Source organism: Haemaphysalis longicornis, unplaced genomic scaffold (assembly GCF_048455015.1).
Source record: "Haemaphysalis longicornis isolate Haplotype H1 unplaced genomic scaffold, Haemaphysalis longicornis Haplotype H1 scaffold_10, whole genome shotgun sequence".
Lineage (NCBI taxonomy): Eukaryota > Metazoa > Arthropoda > Arachnida > Ixodida > Ixodidae > Haemaphysalis > Haemaphysalis longicornis.
In genome coordinates this window covers 19,304,763-19,321,559 of record NW_027526204.1, presented here as the reverse complement: position 1 = coordinate 19,321,559, position 16,797 = coordinate 19,304,763, and the positions used below count along the sequence as shown (strand labels likewise).

The following is a 16,797-nucleotide window of genomic DNA, read 5'->3' as shown; positions in this document are numbered from 1 at the left end:
ACCTGTTGCGCAAACAAAATTCTGTGATGTCATCAAAAATTGCTGTTGCGTGTTTCCTTAATATCTCTATTATTTTTTTTAATTTTGTGGTAAAACGGGTTTCATTGTTATTGGGACAGAGCACTCTTTTATGATCAAAACTTGTATTCTGTTTTCGTGGCACCTTCAGGAGCCCTTGCAGATAACAAGTAACAAGGTCAGCAGTCTGGAAGACTGACTTGAGTAAGGATATCACTTGTGACAGCGGCTCCAGTCTTGGAAACAAAACAAAACAACAGGATGATGTTTTTTTTTAAATCCTCAGTCAGGGCAGACTACAGTTGATGGCTAAAAACAAGGAGAAGAAAATGTAATATATTCCCATTAAGGCTCAATAAGATGAAGAAGACCAGCTCATTCGGCGCGAGCATGTGATACGTATTTGTTTTTCCCCGCCTTTACACCTGCGTTCTCTGTTTTCAGACAGCCGCTCTGTCTCTCGTCTTAACAAAAATGGCGCCAAGAACTGGACAACTTCGAGCCCTTTCTAGAAGCACTCTACCTATCTTGGAGCAGCACAGAAGACTATGGCAAGGAGCAGTTGATTACCCTGGACAGAAAAATTATGGTGAACAGAACCGGGCGAAACCGAGGCGACGTACTGAGATCAATGTTCGAAGTGTAAGTGCATAATGGTGACAGCATAAGTAACAAAACTCTGACCAACTCAAGCAAAGTGCTCAGAACCCAGATTACACAGTTAACGAACATAGCAGAAGAAAAAATTGCTACCAGAGTGCACAACGAACCTTGAATGTACTTGAAGCGCAGATAAAAGGAATAGCTGCCGGTATTAAAAGAACTAATCAACATGTGGAGCACTTTATCACAGACGAATCAACAGATAGCACCTTTGAAAGGAATATTGAGTATGACACAACTCTTCTGTCCGAATTGGAGATCAGCATAGGAGAGCTTACGCAGACTGGCAGACCAACCATACCAATAACTGCAAATAATGCACAGACGTGACCAAGGCAACAAAGTTACCAAGTAACACTAGCAACAAGGAGCTACTACGTCGGTCTACACAGCACGTAGGCTTGCTCAAAAACTCTTCCAAATAGATGCGCCGATTCCCAGTTGTCATGTGGTAAAAAAACCCATACCCAAAGGGGGATTGGCCCGAGAAGAAGATTTTGGAAGAAAAGACAAAGAGAAAGAAGAATCAGAGTACCAGATGCGAGAAGGATTTGGAAGGGGCCAATGAAGAACATACACGGAGTGATTAGGAGAAGGAGGAGGTTATCTGACCAGCAAATGGGAGCCTGACATGATAGAATGCGAGGCGAAGAGGAGGACGACGAAGTTGGAGTGGACAGAGGGGAACAAGGTCTTGGGAGGAACGGTGGCAAGTTCGGGCCGTGCCCCACAATGCACCAGCGGCATCGCACCGTTTGGCAGCGGGCAGCTCGGAAGCACCTATTACCAGCAGCTTCGCTCTGCTGGCCTCTTGCTGACCGGCGGCATCGCACCGCCGGCGACCCGTCGAGCCGTGCCACACAACGCACCAGCGGCATCGCACCGTCTGGCAGCGGGCAGCTCGGGACCACTTGTTACCAGCACCTTTGCACTGCTGGCCTCCTGCAGAGCCGTGCTGCTCAGCGAAGCCATGGCATTGCACCACGGTCATCCGGACCACTGCGACCAGCACGGGCCGTTGCGACGTGCTGCGACTTTCGGCAGCGGGGAAGCCTAGCCAATGGGACATGTCATCGGAATAACAGCGGCTTCGACATGCTGCAGGGTAGGACTTGTTTGACGTCGGCATAGACAGTTCATGTATTATAGTGACGTTTTGGCTAGATTTTTGGAGAGTGAGGTCGTGCCGGTTTTTTTCTGTTTAGTGTGATATATGTGTGTTCAGTCGCTATGATTCCGTTCATTTGAGTTGTTTTGTTTTGTAAATATATTGTGTCGGCATCGAATGAATCAACCCGAGTCTCATTTCTCTGCCACGTGAGACACGCAACTACATTTGGCGAGCCTGCCAGGATCTATCCTTGGCACAACCACACGTCTCACCTGGCAAAGAGATGGACCTCGAGAACATTTTAACCTTGGCTTGTTCATCAGGTTTGAACAAAGAGCAGTTTTTAGCGTTGTTAAATGAAGACTGGCGCAAAGAGTGCGAGAGGTTGTCTGCCCAGCTAAAAGAGTTGGACCGAGAAAAAGCAGAGTTAACGCGGCGCCTCGAGGAAAGAGAACGCAGAAAGAACGGTGAACGCGCAGCACGTGAGCCTGAAGGCACACGGGTCGCCGACCTCTATGACGCATGTGAGAAAGAATTACGCAGATGGCTGACAGTGAAGAAGCACGTGTGGTTTACAGAACGCGGTTTGCACACCGCTATGAGGGGAAAAGCGCGTTGGAAGCACAAGGCCGTGAACTGGCCGGTTGTGGCAGAATTGCAGACGAGGCGCCTGAAGATGAGTGTGCTGACAACACGCCCTGCGAGGACGGCGAGCTGCCGCCTAGTATCTCTTTTGAGCAAGTTGGTTTTACGGTCTCTGAAAGTTAATAATTGAGACAGACGTACCTGCCGCTCCGTATCCTGGCAGTAATAGCATCCGGACAGAAAGCTCTATTGCTGGTGGGGTAGAAATGCCGAGGACTATTGAGAGTACACTTGTTCCACAAAAGGACACTGCAAATTCTTTAGACGGATCAGTGGACAGCTCAGCGTCTAAGATGGTAAACGGGGTCACCAGTGCGCTGTCAAGTCAGCGGAGTTCAGAGCAGCTAGTACAGCTCCCTCAGACTCAGTTCCTTGTTGTTGAGAAAGAGTCGCGGCTCGAGAAAGTTAGGCAAGGCACAGGACCGGGGTTAGTCCACAGCGAAAGGCAATGGCCAGCACACCGTAAGGTTGCTGAGACTCAAGAACGCGAGAAAAAGTGCCCGCGTTTTCGTAAGCGTGCGAAGCAGAGAACGAAAAAGAGTCTGGGTATTAGAAAAGTTCGAGTGCGTGAGCGGAGGTGTGCGAAAAGTGATAGGGTAGCTGGGAAGCTCTTAGAGTTAGCGCACACTACCAAGATGACGCGCAGACAACCAGCTAAGGCCTGTAAGATGAACGGCTGGCTCCGTAATCAGCGCCTCAGAAAAGGTGGCATCGGCCAAAAGACAGGCAGTAGCCAAAGTACCAATGTCAGAGGAGAGCGAAAGCGCAGACGCGTAAAGACAAAAACGAAGAAATCGTGCGAGTCGTGCACAATCGAGAGAAAGCTTGCAGTAGAGAAGGACTGGATACAGGGAACAAGTTATAATGCAGCGAGACAGGTGAACATTGATGGCGGTTCAAGCAGAGATGGCAGTGTAGTGAAAGGGGCTGAATGGATGAGGCGCAAGAAGGTGAAGATGAAGGCAAAGGTCAACTAACCTGATGGAATACACAGAGTTGACTGGGAAAGAAATAGGACTCGTAAGTGAATATGACAAATACGTTGTGTATTAAGGTAAAACACAGATGTTGTGGTATGGTGCAGACGACAAGGTGTTGTAGGGGGTTTGAAGTGTGCACGGAAAGGAGGTAGTTGAGTAGTGTAGATTGATTAAGAGTGTTTGCAAGCTTGAGACTTATTTATGTGTTTCATTATAATGATGTTAAAGCAAATTTCATGAGTAGATAGTGTAAGAGGATGAGGAAGTGTTGTCTGTTAGTGTTACGTGTTGTGATTGAGTGTGGGATTTGTAGTTAGTTTTTGTGACGATTGAACTTGGTGTGTGATGGATATTAGTAGTTTAGTAGAACTGATGTAGTGGGTTAATAGGACTGAGGTGGTTGTGACGTATGGACTGTGGACTTATTTTCCACGAACAGGCGTGGTGTGTAGCAGTTTTTTGTAAACAAAAAAACTCTTCAATTTCGGGGGGTAATGTCATGTGGTAAAAAGAACCCATACCCGAAGGGGGATTGGCCCGAGAAGAAGATTTTGGAAGAAAAGACAGAGAAAGAAGAACCAGAGTACGAGATGCGAGGATTTGGAAGGGGCCAATGAAGAACATACACGGAGTGATTAGGAGAAGGAGGAGGTTATCTGACCAGCAAGTGGGAGTCTGACACGATAGAATGCGAGGCGAAGAGGAGGACGACGAAGTTGGAATGGACAGAGGGGAACAAGGTCTTGGGAGGAACGGTGGCAAGTTCGGGCTGTGCCCCACAACGCACCAGCGGCATCGCACCGTTTGGCAGCGGGCAGCTCGGAAGCACCTATTACCAGCAGCTTCGCTCTGCTGGCCTCCTGCTGACCGGCGGCATCGCACTGCCGGTGACCTGTCGAGCTGTTCCCCACAATGCACCAGCGGCATTGCACCGTCTGGCAGCGGGCAGCTCTGGACCACTTGTTACCAGCAGCTTCGCACTGCTGGCCTCCTGCTGAGCCGCGCTGCTCAGCGAAGCCGTGGCATCGCACAACGGTCATCCGGACCACTGCGACCAGCACGGGCCGTCGCGACGTGCTGCGACTTTCGGCAGCGGGGAAGCCTAGCCACTGGGACACGTCATCGGAATAGCAGCGGCTTCGACGTGCTGCAGGGTAGGACTTGTTTGACTTCGGCATAGACAGTTCATGTATTATAGTGACGTTTTGGCTAGATTTTTGGAGTGTGAGGTCGTGCCGGTTTTTTTCTGTTTAGTTTGATATATGTGTGTTCAGTCACTGATTCCGTTCGTTTGAGTTGTGTTGTTTTGTAAATATATTGTGTCGGCATCGAATGAATAAACCCGAGTCTCATTTCTCTGCCGCGTGAGACGCGTGACACCAGTTCATTTGGCGCAGGAGGGAATCTGTAAACTATTTCTATCAAGGATCCACAAGCTGATGAAGGGCAGCTCATGCAGCGCAAGCACACGATCTGCATGTTTTTCCACCATTAACCTTGTGCTTTCCCACAGCCACTGTCTCTCGTCTACACAGAACCCAACAAGGCTTCGGAATAAACAGGTATACTTTTGCGAGGTACTTTCAAAGTAGCTCATGCACCTGAATGTACACATTCTACAATACACTTTTTGAGCACCTTGCATTCTGTGGTAGTTGTTCATTTATGATGCCACAGGCCATTAAAAAAAAATAAGTTCTGAGACACTGATAACCCAACGCAACCTATCAGTAACACTATACTGATCCTTACATGTTGCCCAGTACATGTATCCACACTTGGACAAAATCCCTATGCCTTCAGAGTATCCCCATACACAATGTATAAAAAATTGCTAAAAGATTCTTCAAAATTAATGGTAAGATACCCGTTTCTGTCAACTGTGTTAACCGTGCCATACTGTAGAAAAACATCAAACTCAAACCTGGAAATTCCGCTTCTGTTTGGGAGCTTGCATTGGCAAGTAACTTGAGATAGCACTGTGTACCTAAAAAAGAATTCATAATCAATAATGCATACAGCCTAGCAGTTATTACAGGGACAGTACCTATGGAACCAGTGGTGATGGTTGCCTGTATGTGTTGGCTGCAGGATACACCCTTGCTGCAGGCCCCATCTGTAGCCATTGCCAGGAAGCAGTTTTTTAGCATCAATAATGTTGCACGTGGAATCCTTGCTGCTGGTACTGCAGCATTTTCTGAAACAGTAAAACACAGTCACTATTGAAAATTCACCCAACCAGACTAAACAGAACGAGTGTCAGCAATTAGCTAATTGCCAGTTTTAATTCCCTGAAGAAAGCAGCAAGCACAAAATTTAGCCAAACAGACATGCTTTTTCAGCCACATAGATGGTTGATGAGCAGTTCAAATTCTTGCTATGTGCCAAGCAACTCACAGGCTATTCATACATTGTTCATTTCCTTCTGTGCTGCGCAAGGTTGCAGGAGCTATTACACAGTATCACTCTGCACGTCTTCTAGATGTTTTGCTGTTCTTAGTCTCTCACACACTTCGTTAACCTTTTTCAAACACCTTGGCTCAGCTATTCACAGCAGCACAAGGCTAATTGCTGTAACGATAGCAAACAAGAAACTCCATGTCAGGAAAAACCCTGCAGAATCAAAGTAACAAACATACATGTTTTAACCCCAACTTTTCGTCTGGAAAACACATACATTATTTTTGTGCCAACCACCAGTTTTGGCTACAAAAATCCTAGTGCCAAAAGCCTCCCTATCTGGCCCACACTCACAGGTGGGACCGATTATGTCAGAACACTTGCTGTTAGAAAAAGATGTGCAAAACACAAACTGCCTGCACTAAACAATTTCTATCTGTAACGATCAATGGATTCTTATCTTTGGAAGTCTGTGGTGTAATAGCAAGTCAGGCTTTTAAACCAAAAACGTCGCATTTAAGCATTCCTTTGAAATGAACTTGGCGTTCCATATTTCTTTTTTTTTCAGCATCCTTGTCAGGTAGGTCGACAGATGTGGCCCACCAGCGAGTGTATACAGCATGCTCTGAGTTGAGAGACAGAGATGGCCTAGCCAATAAATGAAGCTTTGACATCAACAAAGATCTTGTCCTCTGGGGAAATTTCTTGCAGTCTATTCTATAATTTGAGAGCAAAGGAGACATCGATCGGGCCAGAAACAAGGTAAATAGGTTCCTATTACCTTGCACAAACATGGCCAGAACATTCTAATTGGTGATGAAAAATTCCCATTCACTGTGATACAACTTAGCGCAGGTATGATGTTATTCGCAACGTTATGCTTTCAGGTACGACATTGCCAGCCAGTACCCACAGGCAATGTAAGTCATGTACGTACCAAATGTACATGCCCAGTATGTACAATGACTTCAACATTGCTCAGCAGGCATGGTGAGGTAGCCAGCCCAATTACTGACGCCACAGTGAGAAAGAGGGAAGACGCACATATGCAAAGCCCACTAGGCTTGATGCTACAATTTAAGGTCTAACATAGTGAACTGGTACCCACAGCTTGATGAATAAAATGGAGAGCAAACAATTAAGGTAAATAGAGTAAAATGGACAGATGAACTAATTGGCGAGCAGTCCCCATTGAAAACTGAGCTAAAACTGCAACAAGGACAAAAAAGGGAGATAACACCATCGCTGGTGTCATTTCCCTTTCGTGGGCCTATTTCAGTTAGTGCTTCCTTGTCAGCGTAAAATATAGACCTACATTGGGGACTGGCCAAGACTCAATGTTATGCTAACAGACAAAAAAGGTGAGATGCACACTAAAAATAATGAATAATAAAAATAATGAACTAAAATAATTTCTTCCTAAAGAAAGCAGAGAGAAACGTGAACGCTTTCTGACAGCAATACTGCATCAAAGTGCATCAAAACCATCGCTAAAAGTGCATCCAACTTTTGCTGAAAGTCAGTCAAATCGATCGTCAGCCCTTCAAAGACTTGCATCACAAGCGAAGAACAAACCCATGCCATGATTTTTTGCGCACTAAGTAAAAATTTACGGATGTACGAAAGTATACCAATACGTGGTTTATGAGGTAAAAGTATACTATTGTACCTCTCTTAATGATCGATGCATGTATATCCTTATCTCAGGCCCGTAGCCAGAGGGGGGGCCCTAGGGGCCCGGGACCCCCCCCCCCCCCCCCCGTTGAAATTTTTATGAGAGGGGGGTGTTGTTCAGCAGCAGGGCTTTCGGCACCCCGCTGCGGCAAGAAATTTGTCTACAGCAGATGAGCATGTGCAAAACTGAGCATATCTTTCCGTGCCGGTGTCCTACGCCGCGTAAACAACCCGGAGCATCAGAAAAGAGCACAGGAAGCCGCACGCGACAGTCGGCGCCCGATAAACACATGAGGGCGGCTGCGCTACTGACTTTGCCGCCACTGTGGCTCTTCCGCCCGGACCACCCACACCATTAATTTCCCCCCCAAACATGCCCTGTCTGCGGCGCCCTCGACGAGCACTTCACTCTCTGTGCGAAGGCGCAGCAGATTCCTACTCTCCCAACCATCTCGCAACAGGCGCTCCGCGACCCGGAGGTATGATGACCGGAGGCATCAAGCCAGATCTAGGTGATGTCGCGAAAGCCGTCTTCGCCGTCCTGGGGTCGACCACCCAAGCCTGCCATCGACCGAGTGCCCCCTCCCCTCACTCCCCTCATCGACGAGGAACATCCCGTCGCCTGCACAATGACGCGTCGACAACCCGTGTCGCTGCTGCTGGACATAACCCGCTTTTGGCGGCACTCTCGGCCACCCAAGCACCCCCGAATGCCGCCTTAATGACCGGAAACGTTCCGAAGAGGTGGTGACAAAGGCTTCACGCGGCGCCTCACTTTTGGCGGCAGGCTTGACGTTCCTGTCTGCTCCTTTGGGGACGTGCCCCGCATCGTTCTCCTGCACTTTGCGGTGTGGCTGATGACTCTGGAAAGGCTGTTGTTCAACGAGCCGCCATTGCCAGAATACCAGAAGGGATCCCAGATGTCCTCCCGACGTTTCAACATCAGTGGTCTGAAGGGCTTTGACCTTAAGCAGATTGCCTCACCGGAGTCAACCCGACCTTCACGTGTGCGAGAGGGAAACGTGCCCTCTCTGTGTGAGAGTGTGGGCGAGAGTATGAGCGCCATGGATTTTTGTGATGGGTGCGTTCTTGATAACAGCGGGAGAAAGTGGACGGAACTACGGCACTGCCTGTTCACGCTGGTCAAGAATGTAAATGCTTTTACATAAAGTTTTCTTTCTCCCTCAACTTGGTCCTCATGAGTGCTCCGGCACAACACCAACCGCGGTCCACTTCGTCCATGCTACCCCGGTTCGCAACAGTGACTACCCAGGCCCTGGCAATCGTGGCGGCCTTCTGGCCCGCCCCTCCCCCTTCCCCTGAGCTTAAACAATCTTGTTCTCTCTCTCTCTCTCCACCCCCACCAAGCAAAATATGCGACATGGTGCGACGCAGGGCGCCACCGGCTCAAATGCAGTGGCGAGGTCCTTTGCAGTGGAGGCCAAGACGCACCGCCGTTCAGCCCGTGTTTGGGCCGGAATATATCGCGTGTTTGCCCTCTTGTGTGTGGTGTTCTCTGCGTTCGTCATTATGAGCACAAAAAAGAAGCGGCAAGGTTCAACACTGATGAACTATTTCAACAAGCTTCCGAAGGTAAGCTTTCTAGATTTGTGCAATTTCCCTTAAGTGCGAGAACGTAATAGAATGCGTATACAACGCATCAGCATTTCTTATGCCGAGTTTACTTCCGGAATTAACAGAAAGTTTAGGTTTTAGACGTATAATTTAAGGATGAATTGAGCAGCTTACTTGTTACTTACGAACGGTAATATTTTTGAGCATGCAGTGCCTGGGCGGTCGCACGAAGAGGACAAGACAGGTGCCAATCCGACAGCTGCGGTAGTTCACGACGAGAAAGTCGCTGGATCGTCGTCTTTCGAAAGACTTCCTGTGAAGCTGAATGAACCGCCTAAAGAAAATGATATTGGAATATACGTAGGCTGCTCGACCCTTCCCGAAGACACAAAAGAACGTCTACACGAGCACGTGGACACCTTGTTCTAAACACGATTTCGAGGTTGCCGTGTCAAAGGACGGGAAAAGACGAAAATTACAGTTGAACTGGTTGCAACGTTTCCAGTGGTTCGCTTACTCAGACGTCCAAAAAGGTGCCTTCTGGAAGGTCTGCGTCCTATTTTCCATGAAATCCGAAACAGGAAAAGGTTCCCTTGAAACTGCACGGAGCCTCGTGACTTCACCCTTCACGAAGTGGAAAAATGCCCTTGAAGTATTCGAAAACCACACAGAAACAGAGTATCACAGAGACGCAACGATCGCTGCACACACATTTTTGGAAGTGGCTCACGGAAAAATGGACAACACTCGTCTGCAGCTGAACAAGCAAGCAAAGATCGAATCAGAAAAAAACAAGGCAATGCTGCATACAGTCATTGAAACGGTACTTTTTTGTGGCCGAAAAGAAATCGCGCTTAGGGGAGACAGAGATTCTGGCAGACTTGCACTAGAAGAACCCGCAAAAAACGATGGAAACTTTAGAGCCCTGCTACGCTACAGGGTGAGGGGGGGTGATGAGGTTCTTGCTAAGCACATAAAAACGTCTCGTGGAAATGCCCTCTACACAAGCCCGACAATTCAAAATGAGCTGATTGCGATAATTGGCAAGCAAATTCAAGATGGAATTGTTCAAGCTGTGAACAAGTCTGGATTTTTCTCCGTTCTCGCCGATGGCACAACTGATGGGACACAAACTGAACAGTTCTCCCTGTGCCTACGGTATGTGGAGCTTGAAACTATGGAGATCAAAGAAGATTTTCTCGCTTTCATACCAGTTTCGGATCTCAGTGGATCAGGTCTGGTGGAAACGTTAAAAACAGTTTGTTTGCCTCGGTTTAGACCTTCATAGCATGAGAGGTCAAGGCTATGATGGAGCCGCCGCCATGAGTGGCTCATTTCGTGGAGTGCAGGCCCTGATTCGCGAAGTGTATCCTTTAGTAGTGTACACGCACTGCTCTTCGCATTCGCTAAACCTTTGTATGAACGATGCATCTAAGGTAAGCGACATCCGAAACGCTTTTGCAATGATTGGGGAAGTTTGCACATATTTCAGAAGCTCCTCGAAAAGAACCGATGCTCTCAAGAAGCACCTCGAGTCTTCTTTACGCGAATTTTCACGCCTTCATAAGTACTGCGAGACTAGGTGAATTGAGCGGCACGAAGCCGTGATTCTCTTCAGTGAAGCGCTGCTTGACATTGTCGAGTCGCTGGAAGTCCTTATGGAAAGTGAAACAGGGAGAAATGCGACTGCTTCCGCACTTCACACTCGTCTGTGCAGCTTCAACTTTCTCGTCTCCCTCGCAGTGAGCGAGACTACGGAGCGTGCCCCCTGTGTTCCATGTAGCAGGCATCATTCACAGGGCCACCAATACATACTTCTTCACTTCTCCACAGGTGTTGAAGTTGAAGCAGTCACTGCTTAATGACTGCCTTTACCGGGGGAACTCCAAGCACCCCCGGTCAAGGGAGTGAAGGAGCAAATTCCGGGGTAAGAACAAGGGCTATTTGTCCATGAAGTGGACACACTCAGCAATATTGGTCTCAACTGGCACATGCCAGATACTTTATGAGCCTCCCTGCATCCCATCACAATGAAATCTGCGCGGGTTATCCATAATTTTTAATTTGTACAAAATTTGTTGATTTAATTAGTCTGTAGGGTGCGGCTATACACAAGGTGTTGTGCAATCCACCTCATTGTGCATGTTTTAGTGGCGAAGCCACTTGGGGGCTTGGGCTGTCGGAGTCTCCTGTCGTCGTCGTCTTTTAATGTAGTCACGGTACTAAAACACGGGGACATTCGTTTCTAACGCCTCGGGGTAGCACACATCGTGCATCAAAGATACCGCAAAGCTGTATACCACTACCTCCCAATGGTAACATCTCCGTGGACAAAAATGCCCAGGCGCCAAGACTAAACGTATACACTGCATGCTTCACCCCTTTCCACTTTTCAGGTTAGTGCAGATGGCCAGGGACTTTTGTGTCTTCGCTTCCTCCGCTCATGTTCATACAGAGTAAAAAGCCAAGCTGGCTGACAGGACTTCTCTTTACCACTTCTCCTCCTCCACCCGAGCTTCCATTTCTTTAAAGAAATGGAAGTCGCAGCGCGGTTTTGTTATTGAGTATGTTTAGCGCAAAAACCAAAGACGATACACAAGAAAGGAGACAGGACAAGCGCTTGTCCTGTCTTGTTTTTGCCCAGACAAGCGCTTGCCCTGTCTCCTTTCTTGTGTATCGTGTTTGGTTTTCGCGCTAAATATATTTACGAATCATTAAGCAACTAGCCCCTCAACAAGTTTTACTACATCATCTGCGGTTTTATTTTGGCGTAGCTTTCGCGGTGGCGTTTGCTGGTCCCGCTTCAAGCTCTGAATGATATTGTAGCTTCGAAAGGCCGGTCGAGTGACATTACCTGAAATCGGTACCGCACGGACGAGAGTTCGAGGCGCAATCACTCCTACACCATAGGCGAGATGAGCGCCTGTGCAATGCTATGCCGTTCCGCTCTAGAATAAAAACGACTGAACACAACAACGGGAGGAGGGCGCCGCGACTGTCACTGGATAACTCGGAGCGCTGGGTAGGAGACACGAGAAACACGACTCGAGCGAAGGCCGACTTACCTGTTCAAGAGCTTCACAGGCACACAGAACCTTAGTCCGGACGAGATTACGGATAATTGCGAACTCCCACACACGCTTGATTGTCAGAACTTAAATAGCGGCCACAATAAAGCGATGTATGCATAACCATGCAACACGGTTCGGGCACTTGGGCTGTCTAGCACATACTTCAGTCAGAAGAGCCGTCGGATGTTAGTGCTCACCGATGGAGCGCCGTTTGTTATACCGAGGGCGCTGCGAGCGTATAATAAAATGCTGTACGACGGTTATTTAAATGGCTTTTAAAGTGACGTTCTTAGACGCAAGTTGCAGGCGCGCGTTAGTACGTTTACGTTCGCGCTCAATTCATGCACTGTCGCTGGGCTCTGCCAATCATCTGTCGTGGTCCATCAGAGAAGTTAGGACTATGACACACAGGACCACAGTAGAGTGAACTCTAGTTCACTCTAACCACAGGGAAGTTAGGACCACAGGGTTGCGACCATGCCCTGCGGAGAAGTTAGGCCAGTTTTTTTCTTCTTTGAAGCATCGCATACAGGCAGGATTTTTAAGAAAAATCTCGCGGACCCTTCGGTTCCTTTTCTGTTTCTGTTTTCTGTTCTGTTTCGGTCCATGAGTGACAAACCCTTCGGTCCCACACACCAGTGTTTCTAGTAATTATTACAAAAATGCTCATCTGCCTTCAACATTGGCTTATGAAGCGAAAAATTACCGTTTGAGTGCTTTTTCAAGTGCAAAGAAGCCATCACTTAGCAGACGACTTTCAGTTCGAAGCAAAAGCTTGCATCGACATTGCCAACAAAACACCTTGGTACGGGGCGCCCTCAAGAATTGCAGTTGAATTTATACTCAATTGGGCTGGCATTCGGGGTACAAGGACTGGGAAAGTGCCGTGTTTGACAACAGTTGTTGTTGAAGGAGCAATTTTCGACGTCGTGTTTCATCGTTCTTGTATGAATCGCCTTGTTGTGTGCTATGTTTATTTACTGACTATCAAGTGTTCGTCGTGTGCGTGGACGTCGTAGTCCAGAAAGTTAGCTCGTTCTAGTGCTTAAAAGCACCTGGACCAACGTGTGTTCTTGTGGAAACGAGCGAGGATTCCGTGGTGAAACTGGAAGCTACTGAAACGTCGCTCTGGGCCTGGAAGGAGCTCCGGTGTGCGTCCTTCGCTGGTCGTGTCACCTGCGTAGCGGTCAGTGTCCTCTCCTCCGTCCGAAGCAACTAGCCCATATTTATGCGTTGACAAGTCCTCCCCCACTGGCAGCTAGCCTTCAGCCGCATCCTTTTCGTCAATTTATCGGCGGCATCGCGCAGACGCCTGTCCGGTCTCGTCCGAGGTTTACCGACTTGCGGTAAGAGAGTTGTAGCAGAGCGGAAAACCGGTTCACGTACGGTACCCGGTACACGTTCGCATGCGCTCAGCCAGTTTGTCCTCCTCTGCGCATGCGCAGTGGCGCCGGTCGGCTACGGGGTACCGTACCGGTCCTGTTCTCCGCTCTGCTGTTTCTCTATAACTCTAATGTTACTCGACCTGTCATGTAGCCTGCTTCAGTTATTTGAAGCCGACTTCCGAAGCTAAAATATTCGGCCAGCTACGACAAAATAGTGTTGTAGGAGGATTTTCAACGCGATTTAAAAGCAGCAAGCTGCAAGTTTCTTTGCTTCTAGAGAGTTTTTCAGCCCTTGTATCCAAAGGATTTGAGTTTGCGAACAAGGAGCGCATGTTCTGCAGCTGTGAATTCGCTCCTTGAGACGTTTGACCCGGAGGTTAAGTTGTGCTCGGAGCGCACTTACCAAGATGGCGTCATCGATGCGCAGTTGCTGGCGGAGAAATGAAGGTGGACCTGTTCCAAGTCCTGTGGGTGATGGCTATCCGCTAGCTGGAACGCAGTGAAACGTTCTGTAAACTTGGTAAGGCATGTGGAACTGAACAGAGCACGACCTACATCATCGATGCCTGATGCGGCCAGGGGTGCTGCTTGCACATTGCTAGAACTAATGTGCAATGTGCATCCCAGCTGTTGCTTGAGTGTGGGCATGCTATTTTGTTGTAGTTCACGAAAACGCGCTGGTAAATACAGAATTTACTTAGACTGCAAACACGGCATGCTCAGAAATTTGCAATTTAACAGATGGGTATCAGATTCTGATTTTTGAACCGCCATGGTGTGTGATGTAATCAGGAAAACATCTAGGAACGAGCAGTCCCTATGCCAAGTGCACGTACCCACAGAAAAGGAGACCGGGGCTTATATTGATTACTTCTACATCAACTGTGGAATAGTGTGACAGTCAGTCCCATTCTTGCTTCCGCTTTCAACATGCCCCTTTCAGGGATGTCAGAAGCTTGGGAGTCTTTACTCCTCTAATAAGTGACATCACGTAGTTACAAAAGCTGTACAGAGACTGCACCACACTGGTGGCGACTGTTAGTCGCTTGTGTTTGTATTCTGTGTCACGTGCAGTTTCATCGAATCATTGTTCGCTTTGCTTAAAGTCTGTTGGGGCCATTTGCAACTTGGGCTTAGAAAAACATCCTCTTTTGCGGGTTTCAGTAATACCCCTGCTACACTAGCAGCTGAATGTCATTTGAACAAAATGTCATCTGACTGAAATGCCAAGTTGTGCTGCTACACTAGGTTTTAAAATGCCATTCGGCTCAAATGACATTCGAGCCAAATGAGCACCGAGAGAGACATTTGGGATTTCAAATGCCATTTCTAGCACTCTCGCCCACAGCATCTTCGATTGGCAATAAAAATATAATACTTCCATACGTAGAACAAACAAAATATTTTGTTTGTGGAACTTTGTTCACTGTTCATTTACTTAAAATATGAAATCAACACATTTAATTTTCCTGAAACCACTTGGTCAGTTGCAAAAAAAAAAAAATACTACGCAAACAGCCACCACATTAGACCCAAAACTGGTGTCTCTTCTAATTTGATATCATTTTACTGCCTTAGACTGCTCCTAAATTTGTTGTAACATTGTATAAAAATGGAGCGGGACGACAGCAGCGCCACTACAACACAGCGAGAAATTGTGAAAGCTTTGAAATGCCACCGAAATTGTAGTGTAGCACGGCGAATTCTGAATGGCATTCGAAGCACCTGATTTGAGTCAAATGACATCTGGTTCAAATGACATTCGGACCCTAGTGTAGCCGGGGTGTTAAACAGTTTTCCCACAATAATTTATGTCCTTGAGATGCTATGTAATGGAAAACAATGCGTCACTTTAAGTAGTGAATTTGAGATTAGCAATCGCTGCCTCTTTGTGATTCTATATTTTTGTTCAGCAACAGTATGGTTGTCACGAAAATGGTTAATGCGAATATGAATAACCGAAACAGCCACACTACACACAATTTGCTTAGCTGAAGATTTACAGCTTTACTAGCCCACGTTCCTCATGACTCGGCTGTTTTGAGCAGTTAGACGTGTTCGTGAATTTAGTTGACGTGTAATGCATTAAACAAAACATAGTTATTAGTTAAATGGCATGAAGTTATCGTTAGTGTTCATTTTTTTAACTCCGCAAAAACAGGAGCTCGAGAACAGGAAGTCCTCTAATGTTTATTCACTGTTTTTAAACAGGGAAGTGTTTCTTAGGCTCCTTAAGCCTCAAAATTTTGGTTGGGGTGTCTGTCCCTCAATTCAGCAACCCAGCCAAATGCTACAAGACTTCTACAGCAGTTCATACAGGCAAAACCTTTCCGCCCCGCTAAATGTGGTACCATACTTTATACTTGTCAATCGTTGAGCAAAAAGAAACCATTGGGCATATTTGAAGCAAAACATCAATGCAGAACTGGTATCATGGCAGTGGTCCTTAAATTGAAAGTAGATGTGTGCTTGATATTCACAATAGCAGATAAAAAGTACATGCTAAAAACAATACTTTGACCCCGAAATACAAAAACAGCTTGCACCTGAGCTTATACCCCAAGGCAACATTCCAAGTCTGACAGTAACGAAAAGTTTCAATTGATGGTGGGAAAATTGAATCGGCATGAGCGCACCTTCACCGTGTTTATTCGAGGGGTTGGGAGCGACACGGGAGAGGAAGAGCGTGAGAGGTAAGCGGGGGTGAAGAGAGGCATTCGCGTGGCAGGAACAGCAGAAGATTCGTCTTTCGACTTTGCAGCGTAGTGAGCAGATGTGCGGCCAATTTTCTTATTTTTTTTCCTTTTGCACGCAGTTCCAAATGGCTTAACCAATCCCGGATTTCTCCAATACCCATACTTTCATGTTCAATGTGAAATAACGCTAAATTTTTCTATTTAACTGGAGCTTCCACTGGCATTCCACTGCCAGATCAACTCGCGGACCTGCTTCACTCATGCCTACACCAACACCACTACAAGCACACAGCACATACAGCAGCAACCATAGGTAGCCATTTCAGGCAGTGGAGTTAAATGCCAGGAACAGTTCTGCCAGCAAGAAATATGTACCCTCTATCTTGTTGACTGAGCATTCTTATTCTTTTATTCAGCATGCAGGCTGCTGTTTCCATGGCTCTGGTTGGCTTTGCACAGAGGAAAAGTTTTTCACAAGTGGTATAGCCAGTGTTCTCTGACTAGAAAAAAGCTACAGGAATGCACATTTAAGGTATAAAAATGCTGGTGCACAGTTTTATGTTAAATACGGCATTTAAA

General features: G+C 47.2%; 2 protein-coding genes across 8 annotated transcripts in view; one reads left to right on the top strand and one right to left on the bottom strand.

Annotated features, from left to right (window-relative positions):
* The window catches only part of LOC144158264 (uncharacterized), a 28,316-nt gene extending 15,841 nt beyond the window's left edge, over nt 1–12,475 (bottom strand). The window contains exons 1-4 of one of the 3 annotated variants that reach the window (XM_077689028.1): nt 12,132–12,475; nt 9,584–9,690; nt 5,465–5,614; nt 5,342–5,404 (exon numbers count right to left, since the gene is read on the bottom strand). In XM_077689028.1, coding sequence (XP_077545154.1) covers nt 5,342–5,404; nt 5,465–5,567 — 166 coding nt within the window. In that variant the 5' untranslated portion in view covers nt 5,568–5,614; nt 9,584–9,690; nt 12,132–12,475. Of the gene's footprint in view, nt 1–5,341; nt 5,405–5,464; nt 5,615–9,583; nt 9,691–11,920; nt 12,036–12,131 lie in introns of those variants that run through there. The other 2 variants (XM_077689026.1, XM_077689027.1) reach the window with 2 other exon arrangements.
* A 498-nt stretch (nt 12,476–12,973) lies between these two features.
* LOC144158259 (uncharacterized) overlaps nt 12,974–16,797 on the top strand; it is a 55,010-nt gene continuing 51,186 nt past the window's right edge. For 2 of the 5 annotated variants that reach the window (XM_077689013.1, XM_077689010.1), the window contains exon 1: nt 12,977–13,323. The gene's annotated coding sequence lies outside the window, so the exon portion shown is untranslated. Of the gene's footprint in view, nt 13,324–13,372; nt 13,484–13,949; nt 14,043–16,797 lie in introns of those variants that run through there. The other 3 variants (XM_077689011.1, XM_077689012.1, XM_077689014.1) reach the window with 3 other exon arrangements.